The following is a 27,702-nucleotide window of genomic DNA, read 5'->3' as shown; positions in this document are numbered from 1 at the left end:
TAAGGAAAAGGCTTTTCACTCATAGGGGTAGCTCATTTCCCTACAGGTTAAGGAACATTTACATCAGCCTGAGACCTGAAACAGCCTGAGCACTTCTGTTCTCTAAATAAAGTATTTCACTTTTCAAGGCTAACATTTCAGACTTTTAAATAAACACTGAAATAGTATTTTAAAATTAGAAATACTCTAAGTGAAATGGTGAGTCAAATGGTTATATTTAATTATACCTACAAATATGGGCTCTAGTTTGCAAGGTGCCCTATTAAGTTAAAACTTCTTAACAAGCAAAATACCACCAAAACAAAATAAGTTGTAAGAGAGAGATCCCATCTTTCCTTTGATAATCCCATAAGGACAGTAGAGATACTTATCCACCAACTGTGCATTATCATCAATATTTCTAACATCACTTCCCATAGGAGAAAAACAGAAGAACTATTAAACTAAGAATGATAGAACAGAAAATAAATTATGGGAAATCAAATCTTCTACTCATAAAATTTAGTCCTTCCAAGCAAAGTTTGTGTGAACCTTTTGTATCCCACAAGCCTATCATTTGGTCACTATAAACTGCTTAAGAAGAGCACATTTGTTCCTTATGAGTGGAAAGAACAAATTACAGCATTTGCATGAGTTTGAGCAGTTGTTTGCCAGGAATACAGTTCTCCAAATTATCTCAAAGCCCCTGAATTAAAAGTTATGCAAGAAAAAGCAACAGAGGTAATTCTCTATGCAGCCCTTCTATTTCAGGATCAAAGTCTTAACTGGCACTAAATACTCTCTCTTCCTTATAACTGGGAGAACATGTTCACTTCTGCTACTGCACATGCTTCTTCTCAGCCTGTAAATTCCCCCTGCATCACACAGTATACAAAATCCAAACACCAAAAAGCCTCAAGCTTTTTCTTTGTACTGATTTTAGTGATGCTGTTTGGAGCCCAAAGAGCAGAGCAGGCTGAAGAAGACTTTTCCAAGAGATCAACAATGATGCTGGATTTCTGTGATTCATTTTCACACCACAAACAGAAGAAGAGCAAGACATACAGACTGTAAGAAGTCTACCCTCTGATTCCATCCAATTCTAAATGTTTCGAAGCAAGACTAAACTTGACATAATGCACTAAACTGCACAAAAGTATATAATGAGCTAGAGTTGCATGATTCTGGTGGTGTATTATCTCTCTTCCAGGCCACACCATGATCTGAGAAATGCTTATTAGGCTTCAGCAGAAAGTAAGAAACTTTTCTCTCAAAGCTATTAATGAGTAACCAAGAGCAACACTTTAGCAAATTCCTCTAAGTTGAGCTCTGTAATCAGGAAAACAGAGGTAATGAAGTAGCTCATATTTGAACACAAAATCATAGTTTTTTACAGGCACAGGAAACCATGCACCAGCAAGGATCTACTGTATTTCAGTAGAGGGGGCCATACTGTTTCAGAGGGTAAAATGTTGTATCTCTGTTACAGTGCAAATTATCTAACTGTACCAATGAGTTTGCTCTGGTGTCTGCTTCTCAGTTTGAAAAGTCAACATGCTTTCAATTACAAGCCACATCTGAGGCACTGTGTAAGCTGAGAGTACTTACAGCACAGGTAAGGGAAGGCTGCTGATCTTTGTAATTTCAGTAAAGAAAATGGTAATGCTGAGATTGCTAACTGCAAAATTTTTGTGCTAGCTCAGGCCACTAACAGGACCTTAGCAAACTCTTATAAAGACCAGCTTTACTTAGTATAAAAAAGACAGAAATATAAGACATTAAAATGCTTTTTCAGTTCTCAAAAACAATCAGAAGGAAAGTGGTTAAGAGTTTGCACAGTAATTAAAGTCTGAAATCCAGTTTTTCCTGGTTTTGTTTAGAGATCAAACCTTGGTGTTCTTAAAATTACTTATACTGAGAATCTTGGATTGAGAAAGAGAACTGAACGAGAACTGAACTGATTTTAGCAACTGAGGCATTTAGCCTGATGTGTCAGTTTTACATTCATGCAATGTTTTCTCAATATCAGTTGATGTAGGCGCCCAGCAGAAATCTTATTTTTTCTCCCTTGCTCTGTGGTAACAAGAGGTATAGACCTGATTGGAGTAATTAGTGCAGCAGTATTAGAAGTGGCATTACTTTCATTATTCAGGAAAAAGCAGCCATGCTTAGCTGAAAAAACCTCATACCCTCTTACTCAGCGGTGATGTTTTGTACAAATCAAAGAACATTCCTAAGCTGTTCCTGAATTCCAGCTAAGATTAAGGAGGGCAAAGATCTCTGTGTGTATTACGAGGTTATTTGTACTATTGTGAACTGCATGTCGTAATTAGGTGTGTTATCTATGTTTAAAAAACTAAGCTCAGACAAAGTATTGTTTGATTTCTGTTAGAAAAGTAAATTATATAAGCAAAAGACATTTAGTTAGCTGTTTGCTGGAAAGAATGCCTCTGGCATATGCCCATTCCCTCTGCTCACTCAACTGAGAGCTCAGATGTCCCCTCTGAGCACGGGGGATCCATTTTGGACCAGATCCTGCTATCAGCATTTGACTCACATGTACAGACTTCAGTTATCCCAAAGATGGGTGGGGCAAAACTGGAAATATGGATTGAATTGGTAAGCATGGTTACCAAAACTTTGCTTTCCTTCAGTTATTCTGCAACTAAGATTGTATTTTGGTTTCTTTTATTGTAAAAAGAAAATAATCCTACCCTCAGAGGAAGATAGAATTTTAATAATTAATATTAATAGCTCATCTAGACAGTTTGGGAGGAAAGATCCTTTAAAAGAAGTGTAGACTGCTATTAAAAGGATTAATGTTCACTTGTTCTATTTCAAGCTGCCTACACAGCTCTATCATTCTTCAGTTCCTATTGGTCATAACTGAAGAAAATTAGAAATATTCCTTGGTGATAAGAAAACTTACTGCAGATACTGAATGAGAACTCTAAAATTCACTCCAACTTCTAACAACATTTTGATATGAAAATCTCTTTCCTAAATTGGGAAGCAAATCAAACTACATACAGAAAAATAGGACAAGAATATGTCAATAGCCCTAAAGTATAGAGTTATTACATAGCCTTTGAAAAAGATCAAGTGATATGTTCTGTCCTACAAATATCCATGGTATCATAGCATGGTAAAAGGTTCATACACAGTATAGTGAAGATATTTTTGTAATACAAAAATTACTGTTCAAACATTTATTCTAAGCTAACTTTCAAATAATGCACTGTATCAAAATATTTACCTTGCTCCTGTTTGGTGCAATGATAAATAATGCCTTTTCTTTTGGCAAATGGGAAAGTACAGCACCAGGATAAAACCTCTTTTGTTCAAGTAACGGATCACTTATACTTTGAGAAAGAAAATGATACAACTTTTCAGATTTACTGCTTTCTGGAACATTTTCAATGACTCTGCAAGAAGTTACGTTTAACTCAGCTTCTTCATGTTGTCTGCCTAAAATGTGGAGAGCAGAATCCAAAGTAGTTCCTTTTCTATAACAAAAACCACCAGACTTCTTCAGGAATGCTAATTCTCTCCTGTTATCATCCTGTGAACATTTCCTTTTCCATGCACAGTGTTTCTCTGCATTGCTCTTGTCTTGTTCCTTTAACTGTGTGTCTGTCTCATCAGACTTGGCGCGTCCCTGATTATCACCATGAAAGCTCTCTCGACAAAGAGAATCACTCTTTGCTTCGCCCAAGAAAACTTTTGCTTTAGCAATATCAACCGAAAGGTCTGTACTCACAGGCAGAGCATTACCAGCCACTGTCACTCTCCCGGGGAGGAAGTCGGCCAGTCCCACATCCTTGGGATGAATCTTGATGTTTTCTGCAATCTCCACTTCACACTGTCTTTTTTCTTCATTTTCTTTAACGTGCACTGAATCTGATCCCACCTCGGTTGATTTCTTTCTCCTTTTTCTTCTGAAATATTTTCTTCCAGGGGAATGTTTATCTGGACTTAAGGGAGCTTTGGCAGGATCTAAACACTGTTCCTCCTTCTCAGCCCTCACACATCCACAGACATTCCCCATTTGGCTGTCTGTAACTCACAGCCACACAGTTTCATTCATTCCCATATATTTAAACTTAAATCCTCCTCAGAAAGTTAAGAACTGCTGTTTCCACTGTAATTTCTTCCAGACTTCACTTGCACCCGCCTCGGTACGTAGCCATTTTGCTTATGAGAAATGCACACGCAATAAACGCTGTGGCTCGCTGCCCAGGCAGGGCCTGTGTCTGATTAGACACTGTGGCTTATTTCTGGCCACCAATCCTCTTAAATAAACATCACTGTTCCAGCGTTGGGCTGTAATGCTGATTGCCTTTCACAGAGATGACATAGCAGTTATGAGCAATAGAAATTTCTCACATGCATTTTAACTTCCTGTTTCACTTAGTAACTTGAGAAAGATAAAGTAGAAAAATATGTAGCAACCTTTGAAACTATTAGCTACACTCCAAATCCAAAAGTAAGCAGCACAGTAAATAAGCAGGGGTTTAGTCAGCAGACTTGTTTTGCACTCATATGCTTTTATTACCTACCCAATGATCCACAAAAGGGAAGATTAAACTAAAGGATCAGAAATTGCTCTGACAGCTTGCTGGGGGTCAAGTTTTTATTTGTATGTGGAGTTTTCAGAGCAGTTAATGTGACTTTTCACTGATTTGTCAGCTATAAATAACCTGCTGCTTCACTGCCATCATAAAAGCACAACAGCTTGCTCAGGGCAGTGACACTGTGTACTGGGGCTGAAACTTCGCAGCAGAGTTAAACCTTCTGGCAGATAAAAGCGAAACAAATCATAAAAGCCAATCTATCTAGAAAACAGACCTTAAGTTTACTGTTTACAAAAATGGAGTTTTATCCTCGTCCCATGCTCCTGTAAGGCATTTCTGTTTAGCTCTGAATATAAGATCCAAGAAGCATCTAACTATACCTAAAACTAAGTAGAAATATACACTTTTAAAATGCAAGCAAGTCTAACCTCTAGTATACCTTGTTTGGAAAAATCTTTTTAACTTTCTTCTTTGTTTTTGTCATGTATATGTGAAATCTACTAAAACCAGCACACGTCCCAAGGACACGTGTATGGTTCCTCATGCTGAGAAATAACTACAGAATGACTTGCCAGGCATTATCAGGTGTTACCATTGATTTTCCCTTGCTTATTTGAAAAGGAATTGCAATAATGAGACCCAGAGACTTTATCACCAGAGGCCCCCTTCCACTGAAGTATTCCACATTTTACTGACAGGATCCAGAATGAATAATACAGCAAAGATCTAGGATGAGCCCCCAAAGAATTTCCAAGGATATAGTTGCTCACTGATGATTACTCTCAAGGCACTGGGGTAAAAGCAGACAGTAATGCTCAGAAAATTTTATTCTGTAACACCACGGAATACTGTGACAGATGGGCAGCTATGTACAGGCACAATGCTAACATGTTTCTTTTCAAAGTTGACATTTGTTCCATGACTAAACTCTTTCCTGGCCTCAATTTGTATTTGCATTTGTAGCATGCTCAACATACAGGTGCACTTGTGACATTTGATCCCTTTACTCATTATGAAAAAGTTGTATCCTAGTCTGTTTAGAAAAATTACTTTAGAAAAGTGACTTTTAGGTAAGACCAGAGGACTTACTGATTTAAAGAACACTTCCACGTGGGTCTGACATGGGTCTCCTTTATTAACAGAAAAACACAGTAAAAAATATATCTTTCTAAATGACATCCCTGTGTTTGTACAAAAAAAAAAAATGAAGCTTTTTTACCTAAATATATACTTCTTTATCTTCTCTCTCATCAGAAAAAATGATTAAGGACTTTACAGTGCAATGGGCCAAGGCTGATTTCATTTCACACAGATACAGTTTCTGGTTTAACAACAAGATGTCTAGTAATGATATATGATTAAAGAGATCATAGTATAATAGTCTCAAGATATATATTAAAAATATTATCTTGATAAAGTAGAAACTATGTAAAATATTAAAGACAAGTTTCCAGCATTTGAATGGAGAACTGCAAATCTTCATGCTCTCTAATTCAAAATGTATTAATGTAACCTACCACTAGTACACTGCTGTTATTCTTCCTCCATAAATTTCACAGGGGGAGAGAATTTCCCTAGAAATACTGCAAATTTAAATTTTCAATGCATGTCCATTTTAAAATTAATACATGTGGGTATCAAGGTTTCTAAACAGTATTATATTAGATTGTATTACTGAGCTTAACTGGAGTGTGATTTGATATGTATTTCCATTAAACTGCTTACATCTCTTTAACAGTCACCATGATACCACCTCCTTTCAAACAGAAAATGTCCCTAAAGTACACTGTTATGGCTAATTTTCTGTAGATTTAGTGGCACACTGTCACAAAAATGTAAAATAATATCTAATTCAAGATAGGTCAGAAGAAACACATTATTGTTATTTTACAGCTGACAATTACATTTTGTAATGCAGTCAGTAATTTACAGAGTCCCTGATCTTGCACATCCTCTTTCATTCATACTTTAAATTTTGATTATTTTTCTTAAGAGTAACTCAATTTTTCAAAAATCAGGTGCCACTGAAGTAGAATTAAAAAAAAAAAAATAAGAGAGACAGCAGAAATATAAGAATCAGCTCTAAAGGACTGGTTACAAGATCAGTGTTTCCAACAATCCTGCCCTACTTCTGCATATTCCAGGTCAATCTACTCGAATGCAGCCAGTATAACTGCAGCTGGTCCTGGGAGAGAGCCACAAGGATGGTGAAGGGTCTGCAGGGGAAGCTGTATGAGGAGCAGCTGAGGTCACTGGGTCTGTCCAGCCTGGAGGAGACTGAGGGGAGACCTCTCTCAGTTACAGCTCCTTGTGAGGGGAGGAGGAGGGGCAGGCACTGATCTCTGCTCTGTGGTGACAGTGACAGGAACTGAGGGAATGGCCTGAAGCTGTGCCAGGGGAGATTTAGGTTTAGGATAGGGTTTTTTTACCCAGAGGGTGTGTGGGCACTGGAACAGCTCCCCAGGGCAGTGGTCACAGCACAGCCTGACAGAGTTCAGAAAGTGTTTGGACAATGCTCTTGGGCACATGGTGATTCTTGGGGTGTCCTGTGCAGGATTAGGAGTTGGACTTGATGATCCTGAAGGGTCCCATCCATCACAGCATATTAGAATATGGTAGCTCTATAATTTATCCATTTCTAAATATTATCTAGGAATAAATGCATTCCACATATACCTCTGCAGAAAATTAGTAACCCTTATGTCTTTTTATCTTTCTAGATGTAGGTATTTCTGAGACTTAACAATACTTACCAGCTGTTCCTGAGAAGGCTATCAGCTCTCTATTACCAATTCTGTCTACTGGGTTCTTTTTATTTTATTTTTTTTTCCAACAAATTATTATTTCCAAATAATAATTTATGGTCACTTTTACTTTCTAAGTCACTCTCGAACCAAAGAAAAGGTCAAAGACAACAGAATTGATATATTGCATTTATATCAGTTGTTCGTGTTCTTTTTATAAAAACCCTAAGCAAAATAAGCGAAGACAATAAATAAAAGTGCTAGTAACTAAAGAAAAAGAAATGCCACTTTCAGCTAACTGAAATTCTATCAAGTCATAACTTTGGTCTCAGCAAGGAAAGAGACAGAGTTAACAGGATTACACTGGAGGTTCAGAAGAGAGAAATTTAAATTTCTTCCAAAACCTGACAGCTGGAGCATAGATAGATTATATTCTAAAGCACCAAAATAGATTGCCACTGAAGCCTGTGAGAACCACAACAGCACAGTGATGACCACACCAAGGCTTTGTCTTGGACATCTGGCTAATCTGACTAGACCTGAATGGAAGCTCAGCACTGGTTTAAGGCAGAGATCCAGGTGATCAAAGCTCTTAAAGCAACCACCAAGGATTGTTGTGTTTCTTTATCTTGATCCTGAGTTTTTTTGGTTGTTTTTTTCTTTTTTTTGTTGGTGTTTTTTAAACAAAACATGTAAAAGATACAAATTTATACCCACTGAGGCTGCAAAATTTTATGGGGAGATTAACAACTGACTTTTTCTGGCATGAAAACCCCTAAGTATAACATGAATAAAGGATTAGAGCAACACTTGTGTGCAATTTGACCTGTCTTACAGGCTGCTTAATCACAAACAAGAGGTTAAGATTAAGACATGGAAAACAAATGACTAACACTGAAACATGAAATAGCTCATGCAAATTTGTATGGGTTTGCACTTAACCACAGATTTCTATAATTTGTCAAGCATGTCTGTGACTGGGAAATGCAATAATTTCTTAATATGGGACAGGTGCATAACACATTAAAATGGCAATGTTGTTGAATATTTGTGTATTTCTAAGTCTGCAAAATTATGATACCATTAGCCCTATGTACACTGCAAATTTATGCTTTATTATTTGTCTCATATAGTTAGCAATTATTGTACAGGAGAAATTATTCTACTTTGGTAATCAAACCATGCTAGGTATCTTTTATCAAAACCCTACCAGTAATGCATTTTAGATCTGGATCTAAGATCCCTTTCCCCTCTTTTTCGTGTGTTTATACAACACAGCAGAAGTAATGGAGCGTTTAGCGCAAATGGGACGTGTCATTTCACGGCACTAAAACAGCATACCAGATAACCAGCAAGCATTTTGTTGCACAGCCCTAAGGTCACATGCAGAATAACAGAGAGATAAACATAAGCCAAATAGAAAGTGAAAATTAAAGTAGCACAAGATAGAAAACAAGGATAAAAATAAAGGCTTGCCAGCACAAAGGCAAAAGGTTTGGAGCTGTTTGAGCAGTACCGGCAACCACTCCTCAAACTCTGAAAGAGATATTCAGCTACCAAATAATAACCACCAACAGGAGAGGTTTTATATCCAGTGAGATGGGTAACAAAAAGAGGAATTTGCTCCTTCTTGATGGCTTCATGGCATTAAGGACAGAGATTTCATGCTTCTCTCACCCTTGCTGTGATTCAGATGAGTCCCAGAAATTTCAAGAATTCCACACCCATTTTCTTACCTAAGATCTAGGAATTTCACTATTTTTTTAATAAATCACTGAAGAATTCCAGAAGAAACAACTGGGAGTTCATCTGAGAAATAAAATATCACAAGAGTACACCCTAACAACTGCTGAAGGACAGGCAATGCTGCTGCATTGGCTACTGACAGACAATGCAGCTACCACGTGAAATACACTTTATCCTATCATCACACACAGTCACAGACGGGACAACTGGCCGCATAGTTCCATTTTTAAATCTTTAAGAAGATCAGACCTTGAACTGTTCTGGTCATTTTAAAGCAGGGGCAGAGTAAATTTCAACCCTTGCACTACAAGGGCACACAGCTTGAGCAGCACCATGAGGAGTGAAGGCCAGACCCAGCTCTCCTGATCCCTCATGGCCACCTCAAGAAAGCAGGCTGCATGTCTACTCAATGGTGACCCTACTAGGGACATCCCTCTGTCTTCTGCACATCATTTACTGAAGTGGGCTACCACAGCTGAGCTGCCTCCTCCTCTGGCCACCCTGCATGAAGGCCACAGCTTTACAAACCCGCCTGTCTCACCTTTTCACCAAAACTGGTAAAAGTTTAGCTGCTGATGCTGGACCAAATGAACAGTCTGTACACTGCTTGGGGCCAGACTAATCAAAAGTGATTGTTTCTTAAAGGTTTATGGGGAGTCAGCAGGAAAAAAAAAAAAAAAAGTATTTGCTGACTAGCAAGAGAAATGTAAAAAGGTTACACGTATCAAAGGAGGCCTGAGGGAAAGTGCCCATCTGGCTGGAGAGGGCTGGGTTGTACTGTACACCTGGACAGAATCATCACTGAGCAGAACCTTGAAAGCAGCATCCTCCAGAGGTCTGACAGCAAAGAGCAGGGAATAGTGGAAGGAAAAGTGTTTAATGGCAGTTCCTGAGCTGAAAAATGATGATGAAATTGAAATGGAAGACATCTATTGAGTCATTACTTAGAACTTTCTGAAATTTTTTAAGGTCTGAGTTCACAAAGGCCTACTTTTAGCTAGATAGAAGTTCAAAGTTTTTCTTTGCTTCAGCATGCTTTTTTCAATCAACTGCAAATGATGTTAAACATCTAACACTTTTTAAAGAATGCTTGCAGTGGTTTGAAAAGAAATGATCACCAGTTTACACAGAATTAAAATCTTACTAAAACTGTGATGACTTTATGAGGACAAATCCTGCTTTCATTTATAGTTTTTCATCTCCAAAGTAGTCAGTGAAAATGTACTGGATGTTGAAGGAGTCCATTAAACTATTAATTTGTATATTTATACATACAGCCTATGATTATACAAAATACTATAATCTGATTTAGCATGTTCTACAGGTGCCAGGAAAATAACTTATAACAGTTGTTACATTATGAAACTGAATTTAAACTAAGCCACCTACTATTAAAAGCATGTGAAATACGTACATTGAAAGCTTGCATAAATCCTAGCAACATAGATGCACTGAGGTTTTTCAATACCCACAGAACAAATTATTTTCTTACATACTCAGTTTAGTAATCCACCAGATTTCCCATTCCAGCTTTTCAGTAACTCTTATGTAATTTCTTGGGACACAGAAGAGTGGATACTTTCTGGACTTGTGCAGCTGCAGAAGTCAGTGCTGTAACATTTATATTTGTCTAGTTATGCATACCAATTCCCAAAGCCATAACCATCTCTAGATGTAATTCAGATGCAAGAGAAACATAATCCTCAAATGTGTATTATCTTTTTTTTTTCATCATGTCTTTCCCCTAAATCATTCCTAAATTCATTCCAATAATCAGAGGGATTTTCTATTTTAAGTAAATAATACCCTCCAGATAAGGACCATGACTCAGAGAAACAATAAGCCACAAACAACAACAAAAAACAATCTCTGGCCTCTTGACTACTTCCCAGATTGCAGTGTTATTAGAATATGATGTGTAGCTGAGCCAGTAACATCACACAGCAAAGAGATTCTTATGCTCGCTGAGAAAACTACTTCTGCAAATGATGGGAAAATTAAGGAGTAATTCAGTTTAAAAGACCCCCACTTAAGTGCCTAGATACTCATGTTTACACACTGGCTAGGTTTTGAAGAGATCACTTTATGCAGTGGGGGTAGAATTCAGTTCCCTCAGCACGGGGTTCTGGAGCTCTTTGAGATATCCTGCAATACCCCAACTGGCCTCCAGCTGCATGTCCAGAAGATCATGAGTTTCTCACAGGTCTGGTGTCTCATCAGAGAACACCACACACATGTCCTGCATACTCCAGGATACCTCAGGTATCACCCAAATGCCACCTGTATTTAGGAGACTGAATCCAAAGCCCTATGCTAGTTGTTCAATCAATAGCAATGATTCACACCCTGAAGCAGAGAGATAAGAAAGTCAATTGACCATCTAGAATATTTGAGACACTTTAAAATACCTGAGATATCCATATGGAGATAGCATTTACACCACAAGACCTAAGGAAATCTGCTTCCCACTGCAAATGCTACTGGCTATGAAGTGTATCTCAGAACACACACAGCAACTATGCTGGACAAGTGAATAGCTCCATAGGTGCTCTAGGCAGCTCCTCCAGGTGATCTGGATTACTCCATCAGCCTCACCCTCTGTATTGCCTACTCCTCCAGGCCTCAAATCCATTGCTAAACATGTTTTCCACCATTTAAGAAGCAGTTTATCCTCCCTGATCTGTCTCTTCCCAGATGAGGCTGGGTTTCCCACAAGACCCAGGTCATGCTTCTCATACTCACACGGGTGTCTCATAAATCGCCAACAACACAGATGTTTATGTTTAGTTGAGTGAAATGAACCTCTAGTAGCTAGTTAGTTGATTCACTGTCTAGGCTGTACTAACTGTATAAACTAGATCTCTATCGTTCTGATTATCAGATTAAAGGGACAATTTAGACAATTGCATAAGAACATACCTCCCCATAAGCACAAGGATTTAGGTGTTTTAACTTCAAACTGAATCTAATCACAACTTTCCCGTAAGTATGGGACTACTCCACGCATAAACACAGTTATTATCACAAAGCTTTATCCCTTGGTGAAGACTCCACTTTTCTGTTCAGATTTTTCCCTCATTTTAAATGTAATTGAAGAAAAAAAACAAAACAACTTGAGGTCTAAGTATGTACATTCTTCTGAACTTCACATTCTGAACCCACAGGGGCCATATGTGGGTGACAAAGACACTGAATTGCTATTTTAAAGAGAAATAGCAGGAAATGTCATGCAGGAAATGTCATGGAAGCACAGATTAGTGTGTCTTACATCACTTTACAAATCCCTTCTGCATTCAGTGTAGGTTTACTGCAGCCATTACTAACAAAAAGAATATCTTTTTTTACATATCCTGTTCTTCAGTTACTTCATGTTTATTAAAGAGGCTTAATAATTAGTCAATCACCAGTAGTCATCCTTAAAATTACTTTTCCACCAATTTTTAAATTGATTATTTTGAAAAAGAAGGTCAAAGATGGCAAACCCCATTAGTAGGGGGCCTCAAAGAGCCCAAACAGCCAGTAGGAAGGGGCAATTATCCTGCTGTACTCATTGTTGGTGCAGCCTCACGCTGAGAGCTGGGTGCAGTTCTGGTCCCCACAGTTTAAGAAGGGTAGGAAGGTCCTTGATTATGTCCAGAAAGCCTGTTCTAAGTGGAGCACCTAAGGACTTTGAGTTTGTCTAGTTTGGAGAAAGGGAGGCTGAAGAGTGACCTCACTGCTCTGTGGGGAACTGGAGGGAGGCACTGAGCTCTTTAAAAGGGAACCCATCTTTAGAAATGGAAGAAAAGACAATGCTGGGAACTATCAACCTGTCAGCCACTCCTCTGTGCCTGGGAAGATCGTGGAACTGATCCCAGGGAAGATGCTAGGATGCCCCATTCCTGGGAGTGCTTGAGGCCAGGTTGGATGGCGTTCTGAGCAATCTGGTCTAGTTGAAGGTGACCCTGCCCCCAGAAGGGGGAATGGAATGAGCTAATTCTCAAGGTCCCCTTCCAACCCAAACCATTCTGATTCTTTTCTCACTGGTATGCAGTCACTGGACACACAGAAATACTTCAAAACTGTGCTGGGGAGGTTTATATGGACATCAGGAAGCATTTCTCTTCCTTGAGGGTGGTCAGACATTGGAACAGGCTTCCTAGACAGGTGGTGGATGCTCCAAGCCTGTCAGTGTTCAAGATGCATTTGGAGAATGCCCTGAGTAGCATGCTTGAACTTCCAGTCAGCCCTGAATTGGTCAGGCAGTCACACTAGATGAGCGTTGTAGCTCCCCTCCAACTGAAATACTCTACTCTGACAGATCTACAAGATCTGAACTGTACTTACAGATATTTAGTTGGTAGTTATTTGGGTTAGGACACAGTGAAGTGTGTTTTAGCTACAATCTAAATGCTTCAACATATTTCATATGGAGCTGACTACCTTACAGGGGAAAATCCTTGCCACACCAGTTCATCTAAAGAAGGTAATTTATATACATTGGTTTTCCTTTTCATCCATTTTTTACAACTGGCAGCACTAACGTTCATGACTTTTTCTAAGCACCTAAAATTGTGCCAGATGTTCTGTGCTTCACCTAATGAGAAAAACTAACAATTTCATTCTGCAAAAGCCTAATAATCAGGTTCAGAAACATAAAATACACATCAAGTAAAGGTTTAACCTCCACTAACAACTTCTATTAGTAAGTTGTTAATAATTATTTCTTAAAATAGAGCAACCTTCAATCACAGAATAATTCTGTAGGTCATGCTTAAATATATTTAAACACATCATTTTTTTTCTCTGAATAACTATGTGGGAGCAAAGATTGACATGACAAGGGGAGCTGAAGGAGCTCCAGGTCCTTGCTAGAGGTTTCTCCTTTATTCTATGTGCTTGTCTGGGCTAAGATGTGCACCCTGTTTAAATCCGGATACCATTGGCCCTATTCATATCTTTACTCCACAACAGGATTTGCATAAGGGCACATTAGATCCTAGCAGCCTTCCTGGCTTTTTTAAGAAATTTTTTTCTCAGTCATAAATTCAGTGTGGAATACTCCTAAGTGAACCACGGTTTTTTCTGTGTGATCTTGCAAATTTCTGATCATTTAAAATGCCTGCACAGCAGGGAGTTCATCGCTAACAATGCTGCAGTCACTAAATGGGAATTATCTGTCATCTGAATTACATCATCTACAGCCAGGGCCATTATGCAAGCCTCCTTTTGAGGAGCAATTTAACACCACGCACTGTAAGGCTGCATTATACTGTACACAATCCCACCAGTGTACAACAACCAGAGTGCCACCTAGTGTGACCCATGCCACCTCACTGGGGCTAGAAACAAATGCTGACCCAGGAGAACTATAAGAAGAGGCTGAGAGTACAGCTTGCTAAAAGACTCATAGAAGCAGATCCTGAAGGAAAAAATATTCAACATTTTTCAAAATATTTTAATACTAATAAAAACAAGTATGTAGAATAAAACTAGAAGGATATGTCCAAATACTGGAAGGAATACATCAATTGCTGTCTTTAATGATGTTCAAAACTGAAGTTTTTTTTTACTCTCACTCCACAGACAGGAAATTAGCAAATAAAATCTTGAGATTCAGTTTACATCATGAAATAAGACACATCATCCAAACCTTTAGAAATACATTAGAGAAGAGATAAAAGCTATGGAGTCCTGTCTACATTGACATTCCTCCCAACTATGCAAGAAACTGACCAAAAACAGATAGTCAAGCAAAACTAGCCTTACCTGAAAGTGCAAAATTATGGTCCATATCAACCCCAAAGTCAATTTGGGATTCCCATCTGTTATATCATCATTTCTGATGTTAACCAGTTTCACCTGCCACCACAGAAAGAAAATACAGGCAAAATTGAAATAAATATGCCACAAATACATAGTGCATTACGCAGGCATGACTACAAAGGATGCACTGCTCACTTCCTGAGCCTACTCTGCCGGGTTTTTTAATTCTCAAAAGCAGAAAGGAATTGCATTCTGCCTGTAAGTGGCCTGCCAGGAATTGCCCTCTCCCACTCACACCGGGATGAGGACATTCCTCAGCTGTCACTAGGCTGGCAGATCTCCCCATGCCAAATACCCTTTGCCTCAGCTCTTGTCAGAAGGGGAAGGCACGACAGAGGAGGGCAGGATAACATGAATATAATGATCTGTAGCTGCTGTATCAGTCCCAGGGCAGGGCTGACACTGGAAGTAATCACTGCCGTTCTTCCACCCCACGCTTTCCTGTACTTAAACAAGGATTCAGCAGCAGGAGAACTGGCCTGCTAAAACACAGGTCTGGCTTGATAAAACTAGGAATTTTGTATCACATTTACGTAAACAATGGCTTAAAAATACAATAATTATTGTAGTTTCTGATTCTGAAGTCATTCATAGTGCTATAAACAAATGTTTAATAGGATTAAAATAAGAGCTGCTGTTATTACACTCCCATAAACTCACATCCAGAGTGAGCTCAATAATTCTGGTCTTTTCTCTAATTTTATTAATAAATTTAATTTCTCTATATGTATTATGCATCCATAGAACCTAGCAGTTAAAGATGACTCAGATAAGAGGCATTTTATGCTTACATTAGTAAAGCTTCATGCACATGCTTTTCAACATATACCCAGTTATCAACTGAACAAGCAAAGGTATGTACTTCTTTTGATCTGCAGACATAATCTTTACTGTTTGGAGAGAAAAAAAGCGCCAAACCCCACTCTCTGCAAGAAAGACAATGTATTCCACAGTTTGTTGTTTGTTCATTTCTTAAGTCAGGCTTCAAAATTATCAATATATAGGCTCTCTCTGCCTTATAATCACAATAAAGCATTGTGCTTGGAGGTTACACAGCCAACCTGAGCCAGTTAACTCCGAAATAGTTTAGAAACACCTACTAGAGGGCTGAAATTTTAATCAAGCAAGCCCCACTGACAATTTGCCAAGACCAAAGCCCTTTGCTTTGAACTCAGCAAAGGAGGATTTTGTTCTCAGTGTACACATTCCATTCAGTGACCCGAAAGGCAGGTTTGAAATTTCAAAATGCAAAACAACGTCTGGTTTCATAACAAAACTAAGTATCTGTTTATGGTTTGCTACCTCATATTCTCTCAAACTTCTGAAGTAGCAAAAACAATTTTTTTTTTTTAATCAACTAATCAGAGAGTAGATTTTCAGTGTCAATTCACTGAGATCTGATGGATAGGAAGGAACACTTTTTCTTTCCATAAAGGGAGAAATCCCTTTATTTTCCCTTTGGAAAAGGGAGAAATCAAGGTTCTGTAAGCATTCAAAAGATATTGAAAAGTAGAAAGAAATTCACAGTAGCAGAAATGCAACAGTGTGGATTTCAAGTGTCTGGCTAAAAGGAGATACAAGTGAAATTAAGCCTGAATCTTCCACAGTGCCCAGGTGGCTCTGACACCCCTCTAGTTCATCTAAAAAGACCAGTTTTGCTTTTATCACGATCAAAATTTGACAAAGTTTTCCCAAAACTAATACAATTAAAACAATTAACACCTATACAACATTCTAATATATTTGAATTGGCATTTTGCACTAAAAATTAGATTGTGAACAAAACTGCATACCAGCTGGGCAGCATGAAAGACAGTTAAATTTACTATAAGCAACTCCTAAGGATGTCACCCATAACTTTCTCCTCTTTAATAGCATATAGCACATGGAATGTGTTGTTATTGCTCAGGAAAGGGTGGTGTAAAACTGCCTTTGCCACATCTCTCTTAACCACCTCAAGCATGACATAAAGCTGAGCCTACACAGGCAGCTATTGGACAACATGCAAAAGAGACAAAGCAAGACAAATTTGTTATTTATTAGCTATATGTGACAAAAAAATCCATTAATTACTTTTTTATTATTGTTTTCATCATACCTGGCGCTTTTTCAAATAGTCAAGTGCAATTTGGACGTTCTGCAGTCTGTGGAAACGCATCCGACCTTTTTCTCGGGGCTACAAGTGGAAAAGAGCGCTTGTGAGATTTTCTCATCAGACAAAAGAACAAACAGTCTGATTTAAATACACCATGTAGAACATTTGAAGCACTACAGACTTAATGAAGTCAATACCTTTGGTGCAAAAGTGTGCTTTAGCTATTTATTTTAACTGTAGTTATTTTTTAGTACAGTGGATGGCAAGAGTGGTCCCCAGCTGCAACTTTGATCCATGCAGGCTGATAGCTGTTCCCTGTAAAGTACCATTAAGGCCAAGAGGGCTATTACCTACAGAAACTAAACATTATTATAAAATATTTACAGTGTGTTAAGCAAAACAAAACAAAAGTAATGTCATGGACCTTTATATTGTTCTAGTAAACTCTGTGACAGAAAAGCTTACCTCTGTATGGAACTTCATGGCTTAATGGCATGACTGCATAATGATTATGATACCTATACATATTTATTTTAAGTATCTAATAAAGATAGTATCTTCCTCCAAACAGAATAATATAACACGAACAGTCCTAGAGTGTAAGTTTAAACTCTTGACTTGGGTAGAAAACTTTAAAACAGGAAAAATACTAACAAGTCACTCCCCTCAAACAAAGTCAGAACTATCAAAAAGAAATTGTAAAATAAAAATGAGCGGTGTGTTAATGGAAACATGGCAAAACTGCATGCAGTTAGTGTCAAATCACCCAGAAGAAGAATCACACAGAAAACGCATACTTAGCTGTCACAGATCAGCATGGGAAAGCAGTTAAATTTATACCATCAACATCATATCCAAGTCCTTCTAATCTTCCTTATTTCAGACTTTTCACGAACTTTCACAGCAATAAACTGAAGCAGACTATAACTGCTAGGGATCAGCCATGAATATGAGCATTTCCTCAGACAACCACTGTGAAACACACAGATAAGCCCAAGCCTTCCTCAACTGCCTTTTTCCCCCTATGGAGTATCAGATGCTTGCCAAAAAGAAACATAAGAAAATGAAGTTGAATAAGAAGCATAAACTGAAACAAAAAGAATTTTAATTTCTATTACAGAATCTTCTATTTAGCCCCTTGGTTTTCACACCAATAACTTCAGGATCAAGCATTGCAGCCCTTGCTAACAAGTAGCTTCCACAGATGGAATGAAGGACTGCAGACCTGGAACTTGGTTTTCCACAACAAGGAAGGTATAGTAAACCCCAAAATACACGGTTAGCATCTCAGAGGGGAAATATTTCTTTTAAAAAACAATGCAGCATTTTGATTTATGCTGCCCTCCAGAAAAAAAGCACACAAATTCCACTGAAATCACAACTGCAGCACAACACACGGGAGCCAGGGAGGCACTCAGGCCCTATGACAGCAAGTTGCTTTAGCAAACGCCAAAATGCAAGGTCTAAAAAGGCATGAAACAACTGACTCAGACTAACAAGCACCCAACATTTTACACTTTATGAGTAGATATTTCCCTTCTGGATGGGCAAAATATAGAGAATTGATAATTCAGCATTTGTTGCAAGAAAGACAAACCCTACAAACTATCTGTATTTTTAGCAGCCACAACATAAAGCTGTCACTTAACTTCTAATCTACCTGCTTTGAAAGAAATCTCTACTACATATGGCAAATTCTAACAAACAGATCTGCACACCGAATTACCTTATTTCGAGATATTACCCGATATTATGGCACACACACCATGCAAAGAGTAAACTGGTGCTTCTCACTAAGAGAAATCAATTTTTTCTATTGATTTCACTTAGAAGAACCTTCAAGTCTTTGTTGAAATTACTTGTATATGGACAATACTGTTTGCAAGTTAAGAAAAACTATCTTAATTGAATAAAATTATGGTATTTCCCTATTATTTTAAAAAATTATAGCTTCTTCATAGTGTTGTCCAGTATACATTTGCACCATGGTTTTGTACAGTTTAATGACAAAACACAAATAGAAATCTTGAACATTTGTGTTTTAGCTGTTCACAGAAAGACTTGAATAAAAATTTGTCTTTACCATACCTCCACCGTAAACACACATATCCTGGTTTATCAACAAAAGTCCTTTTGTCCTTTCTACAGCCCACTACTGCAGCACACCAAACTAAGAATTTACATCAGCAGACACCACACTTCAAACACTGCATTAGTACAGTTATGGGGGTCGGCACCTACCCCCTTATCCTCATCCTCCACATCCTCATGCTGTTCATTTGCGCATGCTTCTGTTGAACTCACCAACCGTAAGGTCTTCAAAAAATCTCGCTCTCTTGGCTAATGAATACAACAGACAGGAGACAGGACAGCAAAAACACAAGACAGACCACAAATGAAAAGAAGAGCATGAAAAGAAGAACATAATGAAGAGAACAAATACCAAGCAAGGGAAGTAATGCTCACAAAGAAAGGAAATGACACCTGAGGAGTGTGTTAGACAATTTCAGGGACATTTGATCCTTGTTATTTGTAAGTTACTCCCTTAAATGCAAAAAGATATTAAGCATCCAATATTTGTTAAAACAAAAATCAGAAAATAAAGGAAAGGAAAGAGCAGAAGAAATAGTGCATATTAAGAAAGGAAGTCTCACTAGCCACAAGAAACAAAGAGAACAGATTGCACTCCCCCACAGAATTCACACCAGCATATTTACCAACAGAAATACAACTTGTGTCTTTGGTATCAGGTCACAGATTACAGAAAATATCAAAGAAATCTACAGCAGTCAATACACAAGGAGTTAATAAACAGAGAAAATTAATAATTAAGAATCTGAAACCATTGTATTATGATCTAAAAGCTTACCAAGGTGTCTCCAGAAAGGACTTCTAGAAGTGAGATTAAGTTATGTCCATCTCTTAGGTCTTCATACAGGTCATTCACATGCTTTCGAACCTGCACAGATAAATGCAAAAAATAAATACATGATCCCTGTTTATAGTTGATAATTCACACTCATATCTATACATATCTTTTAAAATACAGATAAACCTCAGCTATACCTCAGCATTGTTTTTTTTAATTTCTTCACTTTAATGACAAATTTACAAATGCAAATTAATTGTAATAGACAAAATTCACGTCTGTCTCTGCACTTGGAGTTTCATCACACTTTATATTTCTTTAATGAAAAGAAGAACAGTATTAAGCTACAGGTAATGAACGCATGTAGCAATGAAAAAAATCAGTATCTCACAATTTAAACAATATCAGATGCTCTCCTATTTGTACCTAAATAATGACCACTATGATAAAGTAGCTAGATTCAATGGATTGTAAAAAAATATCCGACAGATATATATTATCAACAGCATGCATGTTCACTGCAGTAACACATTTCCTAATCAAAGCATGCCATCCACCAACTAACAGCATGTATTGTCACCTCAGGTTTCTCAGTGCTTAGTGAGCTTTCCCAACAACTCACACACCACCTTACACACCACACCAAAGAACCACGACATTGGGTGGATCTAGTGAGGGGTTGCAATGACAAGGGAGGCAGATGGAAGATCCACCTTTACTGACAGGCACAACAAATCTGGGAGATATCTGTCCACAGGCCAACTCCTTGACTCTTACCATTAGCTTAAATAAAGCTTTATCTGAAATGGCTTAAACAATTCCAGCCAGCTGCTCTTTGAATGTGACACAAAAGACCTAATTTTTCAGAATACAACATCAGAAATTTTCTTCTTCCTAATCTCTGCCAGAGATGAGCTGTACTCCCAACATGAGACCTATGGGACACACTCTGACTGCCAACATGTGTGTGTGATGAGGGCAGCAAGAATCAACCCAGATCTTCAACTTACTACAACAACTTGGTTTGCCACACTTTTGGGGAAATCTTGAGATTCGTCCTGTTCATAAAAAAAACTGTCTCCATGCCTAAGATTAGCTTCATAAATGCTCTTTAGTTCAAGTTTTCTTTTTCCAATTTTAAACATGAAATTACCCTGCAATCTGTTTTCACAAACACCATCATCTTAACTGAGAATAGCATCAGAACATATTTATGCTTGTGCTGAAGACTAGCCAGAACAAGTCATCTAGAACACTGTTCCATAAGGAATTACAACACATCTTTTCCAAAACACTTACACAGACTCTGCATGCACAGCCAAATTACAATCCAATGCTCTAATACATATACATAAGCTTTACACTCTCACACACACACAAAATAGTATCATTTTAAATTTAGTTACATTTTTTTTAATCCTGCAAGCAATTAATGTAAAAAAAAAAAAAAAAAAGAGAAGAAAAATTGTCTCTGATAAAACTAAAGTACTGCCAAGCTGAACAAAGAACAAGTGTTCTCCTACTACATCTCTGGTGAAAGCAAAGAAAAGGGAAGCCATATAAATAATTTATATCCCTGATACAAGATTTGATTATGATAAATGCTTGAAAGATGAGAAGCATAAGAATCTTTAATTTTTAACCCACATGTTATTTTTATATTCAAAGGACTATATCAAACTGAGTGCTGAACTCTTTCTGTTAAAAGCAGGCAACTTTTCTTTATGACAAAGCCCTGTGAGAGGGCTGCCTGTCCCACCACCCAGGACGTGCCACTTTCCACTTCTCTTTGGAAAGCAGAATTCCCAGCCAGAACAGACCCACAGCACAGGCTGGTGGCCAGAGGCACAGGAGAGAACATAAGGTTAAGGACAGGGGAATGTGGTGTACATCTCAAAGACACTGCACAGCACAGTTAAAGAACTGTTTGTGCAGCACCAAGTCAATGCCCACACTCTTTTCAACATAAAACTCAGGGTATTTGCCCAGTGTGCAGGTATCTGAATTGTAGACTGAGAAAATACCACTATTTCTGCTCTGTCTGCTTTTTTTATCCATTAGATGCAAGATAATTTTGTTATCCTGCTATTGTGTCTCTCAGAGCACACATTTGTTAACCCTCTGTTTGTTTCTTATGCTCTAAGGTTTCCTAAGTATTACAAAGACAACCATCTTCCCCAGTTTATCTTTCTAGAAATCACAGACACTTCAGAGATGAACTCACACTGGATATGAAAAACTGGCACAGGGCTGTCAAAACAGGCAAACCAGCAGTACACCTTATGTATCTGCATAGTTCTGCCACTGGCTGGCAATTACTGTGAGGATTAATTATTTAGTACATACTGTGCCAGTCATCCTGGTACAGGGCAATGTAATAAGGAATTTCTTCCAATACCCTGAGCAGCAGATGTGCATCTAAATTACTATAATTGGGCAACTGATGTGAGCAAGTATTCACTCAAAGCATCAGATCACTTCTTCCAAAAGGAGCATCTTGCACTTCTCAAGAGATCCTACACTGACACTTCAGGAAAAGCTTGAAAAATCACCTCTCTCTAACTATCACTTGGGCAACTCTTGTCTCCCAACACAGATAACAAAATCTTTTTCAGCCTCCTTCATAACACAGAGTATCACAAATACTGGATTCAAATGGGAGTCCCTGGACAGATGTGTGGGATCTACTGAGCCCATAAAATTTCACAACAGTTCTTGTGGTTTTGAATAAAATCACAGAATTGTCAGCCCAACATTTTAGAAGGTCCACACTCAAAGTAGGTTACATGTTGCCTCAGGCAACCTTTTGCAATATAGCCATGTGAGTGTGGCAGATTTGATAATTTGGGCATGAGAAGAGATTCTTTAAGGAAGACGTGGGAAACACAGAGTGGCTGAGGTGCATCTGACAAAACTTAAACAAGAAAGGCAAAATGGCTTCACCGGTGAAAAGGAGACAGAGTGAATGTAAAACTCTGTTTCAGAAGTGATTCATCTTCGGGCACGTATGCTATGATGTTTGTGGTAAGGAAAGCTCCATTCTCCTTGACATAAGCATCAGATATTTTCACATCATCCTTTTCCAGCAAGCTTATACTTTGCAATCTAGTGCCTTGGGGAATCTCTGCACTATCACCAGTAAAAAACAGCTTTTAATACTGTAGCAGTGACAAAGCTTGAATCCTGACCCCAGACCACATCATGTCAGACACTTCAGAGATGATGACCAAGAAGATGGCTGTTGCCTCCAAAAGCTTCCACTCAGACCCCCACACTGTTCTGTGTCTTTTGTAAGATTTCCTGGCCTGCCAGGCTTACCCTCCTCCTCTGTGAGGTGGCAGCACAGCACCTGTCATCACTGCCTGCAGTCTGCCTGACAGGGAAAGAAGAGCATGATTCAGCTGCCTGGCCACTACCTAAAGGGCTGGTTTATGGTCTCCCTTCTTCTCCAGAAGGGCTAATGTTTGCCTAGGTCCTGCTGGCCAGTCCCCCACAGATGTCTGTACTGAACACCCTTATACATCTCAAGCAGTCCTAGATGCCAATGCTTAGTGAGCCAAAGTTGCACATAGTGATCTCTGGTTTTGCCATCAGTCAAGCCATCCTCCACAGAAAACCTGTTTCTTACAATTTTTATTGATATTATTTGTTTTGATTCTAGAACAAAATCTATAGTTTTATACCCTAATGGCTGCTTACAGTTATATGGTAGAAAGGGAATGACTGTCACTTCCACTGCTGCAAGCAAAACCAGCTCTGTCCTGACAAGGATGCACAGGAGATACCTACCTCGTAGTAGAGCCTTTTACACCTTGCAACAGGACAAGGTGTAAAAGTTTTAAATTAAAAGAGAATAGATTTAAACCAGATATAAGGAAGAAAATTTTTACAGTGAGGGTGGTGAAATATTGCAACAGATTTCCCAGAGAGGTGGATGTCCCATCCCTGGAAACATTCAAGATCAGGTTGGATGGGGCTCAAAGCAACCTGGTCTAGTTGAAGATGACCCTGCTTGTTGCGGGGAGGATTGGACTAGATGGCCTGAAGTTGTGTCAGGGGAGGTTTAGGCTGGGTATTAGGGATAGATTCTTCACCCAAAGGTGCCTCCACTCTAGATTCTGGTAGTAGGATGCTGGTGGTAGGATGCTGGCTCCCCAGGGAAGAGGTCACAGCACCAAGCCTGACAGAGTTACAGAAGTATTGGGACAATACTCTCAGGCACATGGCAGAATCCCCATTCTTGGGGATGGTGTTCCACAGAACTGGGAGCTGGACTGGATGATCCTTGTAGGTCCTTTCTAACTTAGCTTATTCTGTGATTTTAGAGGTCCCTTCCAACCCAAACTGTTCTAGGATTCTATGATGATTCTACCAAAACAAGAATCATGCCCTTTTTTCTTGATTAGAAGCAAATATGGCAGGAAAATAGGGTTGTGCCCATTTCTGTGTGTACAGTAGGGGCACACCCAGCATCCACACAGATCCCTCAGGCTTTCATGTTAGGATGTAGTGTGTTCCAGATCAGCTCCTAAAATGTACAGAGCACATTCTCAACTGAAACAGTGTGTGAAGAAGCAAAAACAAACACTAATATGCTGCAAAATCTAGAGTGGAGGCAAAAGAGACAGGGGAGAGAATAAAATCAGATCAAGCAGGAACAACTCAAAGCAACGCCCATGTACTGGAGGCCACCAGGAAATCCCTGAGGCAGGTGAGGTAATCACTGTGGCCCTGGCAAGCTGCATGACTTGGAAACAAGGCAGAGTTTTGTGCTCACTTATTTGCAAAATTGCCCTTTTTTATTACAGGGGCAGGAAAGCAGACTACTATAATCAAATACCTGCCTTAAAAACATCAGAAGGCTCCCTTTCCATATTATAATTAAGCTGAACTGATCATTGTGAGAACATGCCAAATTAGACCTTTTCTTATGGTTTCCAGAACAGGCAAAATTAGAATGAAATCTGAACCATACTTATTTTTGAATAACTGAAGTTCAGTTGTCAAGACTTCACAAAATCAGTGTCATTACTCAGGAGTTATTCAGAATTATAGTATTAGAGATCCAGCTGAGGCTGTTCAGACCACATTGCCTGGGAAAGTCTTTTTCAAGTACTGCTCTCCTTGCTTCTGGAAGCAGAGTTAATTAAATGCCCAGCCCAGACGTAAAGCATTACTGATTTGTCAAAGGAAAATGGGAAAAGGCTCAAAAGTTAGAACTGTAAGGGGTGTGTTTAGGGGAAAAAATGGGTCAGGCCTTAATTACCACTGAGGTCACAGATAAAGCCAAATGACAGCTGGCACAAGGCCAGCTGTGAGTTTCACAATAAACTTTAAATTCATTCTTTAAGAATCTGAGTCAATGACTGTGGGAGAAAGATCTCTTAGAACACCCACTCACTTCAGTAACAGTACAACAATTTTCATCAAGATAATAAATAGTTAAGAGCTCCTATGACTACAGTGTTCCACAGCAAATGCCATCAGCATTCAAAGAGCTGAAAAACTTCTGTGGCCTCTGTTGAGATCCTGACACCCTGATGAGTTTCCCTAATGTTTCAGCTTCCTAAAAACATACTTAAGCTTGTTTTTAATGGAAAACTTCTATTAAAAATTATACTTATGGGGGAAACAGTTTTCTGTAAGTTTTGAGAACATGCATGTTTTAGTCCTTTCATCTTTAAAACTTAAGAAATCACAGTGGCAATTCTAGCTGCATGATAACAAATCTATGTCATAAGTAAAGAATTAAAAAACCTCTCTAATACAAAAAGATGTATTTGTGTACAAAAATAAAGATTTACTCGCCTGACACATGCTATGAGAAACACTCTAAAATTCTGAAGAGGCTGTAACAAGAGCCACGAAGCATGTAATTGTGAAAATATGAGATTTGTCAAAACATTCCCATGTGACTGATCTGCCAAGGAAGTTGCTTCTTCAAAAATCTTCAAGAGTACTTACTTTACTGCACAGACATCCCACAATCCCCCACGTAAGAATGAGTATGGCTCAAGGCAGTGCAGCCCCCTCCCCGCCAGGTAATGCCCCCAGCACATTGCGAAGGGCAGCGAGGCCTGAGCTGGGCTCCACAGTCAGCCTGGTGCCAGCCAGGAGAGCAGGGAGCCCCAGCTCCGTGCGCACTGACACGCACACCCACAGCCTCTGCTCTCTCATCTCCTGCCCTAAACCCGAAACTTACTGCTGGGAAAAACCCCAACTCCAAACACACAGCCTGGTCACAATGCTCGTTTTGCACCGAATCCCATACTACACTCATTCTGTTAAACGCAAACAAGCACGCAGGTTTATTGAAGAGGATTTGATCCTGGTGAGGAGCACTGAGGCTGTGTGCAGGAGCCGCGGGGCTGCAGGTGGTGCTGTTCCCCAGGGATGGGGAGGACATGCCGCCGGGCTTCCCATCACCCAGGACAACCTGCCTGCCTCCCTGTCACCCAGGACACCCCACCTAGGCTCTCCATCACCCAGGACACCCCGCTGAGGACACCCTGCCCAGGCCAGGGCTCTTCTGGCCTCCTGTTCCCTTGCTAGCACAGTCTGGCAAATCCAGTCTTAGGCCCAGTGGCTCCAAAACTCATTTTCACTCTTCCTTTTCTCTCCTTGCTTTTGACAGTCTAATAATCCAGTCTGCAGGAAACAATTCTCATGGTTCACAGGGAATAAACGGTTCTTTCTGTAATACTCAGGAGGAATTTTTCTGTTTGAATATGTTTCTGGATATTAATTCTCACAAGTAGCAGACACCGCTAATGTTACTCAATTCCTTTATTAAGGAATTCCTCAATCCTTTATTAAGGGATTATTAAGGATTAATAATTATTAAATCCTTTATTAAGGATTTTATTAAGGAACATTTAAACAAGTTTCCTTTACAGAGTGAGTTCAATGCCCCTGATCTTTGTTTACAGCAGATGTTTTCTAACTGAAGATTCATCCTTGATTGTATCCTTGGATTCATCCTTCACTGTCTCCTCTGGCCAATGCTTTACATTCTGTTATCATGACAACCATAACATCCTTCCTGTGTTCCATCTCTCTAACAGCCTGTCCTTGCAACTAAAAAGCTCAGCTCAGTCACTTTTTTTTTTGCACATTAACCTTCACATTTCTTCCAGACAACTCAATCATCCATTGCTTTCACATACTTAACTTTGCCCCTGCCTTCAATTATTTCCCATGTCTCTGGATAACTATTAATCATACAATATTTGTATGGCTTTGAGGTATAAATATACATATATAATATACCTATAATAATTAATATGGCCATTGCTAAATATCCTTATATTTTTTTAACATCCCACGTTTTTGTTTCATGAAATGCATTCCAGTATTTTCCTAATCCCCAAATCAGCAAGTGTGCAATAAGAGGTAAGAGGAATAATCTTACATATATATCAAACAGTAGGACACACACATCAAGGAGTCCTTCTATGGATTTCAGTAGATGTGATATTTGAAACAGCATCATTGTACAGAAGAACTTTAAGCAAGTATCCTAAATGTCACAAGTCCTTCCCACTTCCTACAGGAAAAGAAAATTGGGTCCATTAACACCAAAACAGAATGAGCCAGATAGGAAGGGACCACAGTGGGTCATTTGGTCCAGCCTTCATATTGGAGTCACCCACTGCACAGGATGGTGTCCAGATGGCTCTTGAATATCTCCAGTAAGGGAGACTCCACAATCTGTTCCAGTGCTTGGTCATCTGCACAGTGAAGAAGTTCTTCCTATACTCAGGTGGAAGCTCCTGCGCTTCAGTTTCTGCCCATTGCCTCTTGTCCTATTGCTTGGCACCACTGAGAAGAGCCTGGTCCATCCCCCTGACACCCATCCTCTACATACTCACACACCTTGATGAGTTCCCT

At 39.0% G+C, this 27,702-nt stretch overlaps 1 protein-coding gene across 17 annotated transcripts in view; it reads right to left on the bottom strand.

Annotated features, from left to right (window-relative positions):
• The window catches only part of DST (dystonin), a 289,028-nt gene that overhangs the window by 162,785 nt on the left and 98,541 nt on the right, over positions 1–27,702 (bottom strand). For 10 of the 17 annotated variants that reach the window (XM_064707534.1, XM_064707535.1, XM_064707547.1 and 7 more), the window contains exons 6-9: positions 19,813–19,902; positions 19,185–19,283; positions 16,947–17,024; positions 14,792–14,884 (exon numbers count right to left, since the gene is read on the bottom strand). In XM_064707534.1, coding sequence (XP_064563604.1) covers positions 14,792–14,884; positions 16,947–17,024; positions 19,185–19,283; positions 19,813–19,902 — 360 coding nt within the window. The remainder of the gene's footprint in view (positions 1–14,791; positions 14,885–16,946; positions 17,025–19,184; positions 19,284–19,812; positions 19,903–27,702) is intronic. The other 7 variants (XM_064707548.1, XM_064707537.1, XM_064707538.1 and 4 more) reach the window with 1 other exon arrangement.

This window comes from Zonotrichia leucophrys, chromosome 3, assembly GCF_028769735.1.
Source record: "Zonotrichia leucophrys gambelii isolate GWCS_2022_RI chromosome 3, RI_Zleu_2.0, whole genome shotgun sequence".
In the NCBI taxonomy this organism is placed as follows: domain Eukaryota; kingdom Metazoa; phylum Chordata; class Aves; order Passeriformes; family Passerellidae; genus Zonotrichia; species Zonotrichia leucophrys.
The sequence above is the reverse complement of the archived record's forward strand: the minus strand, read 5'-3'. Positions and strand labels throughout refer to the sequence as shown.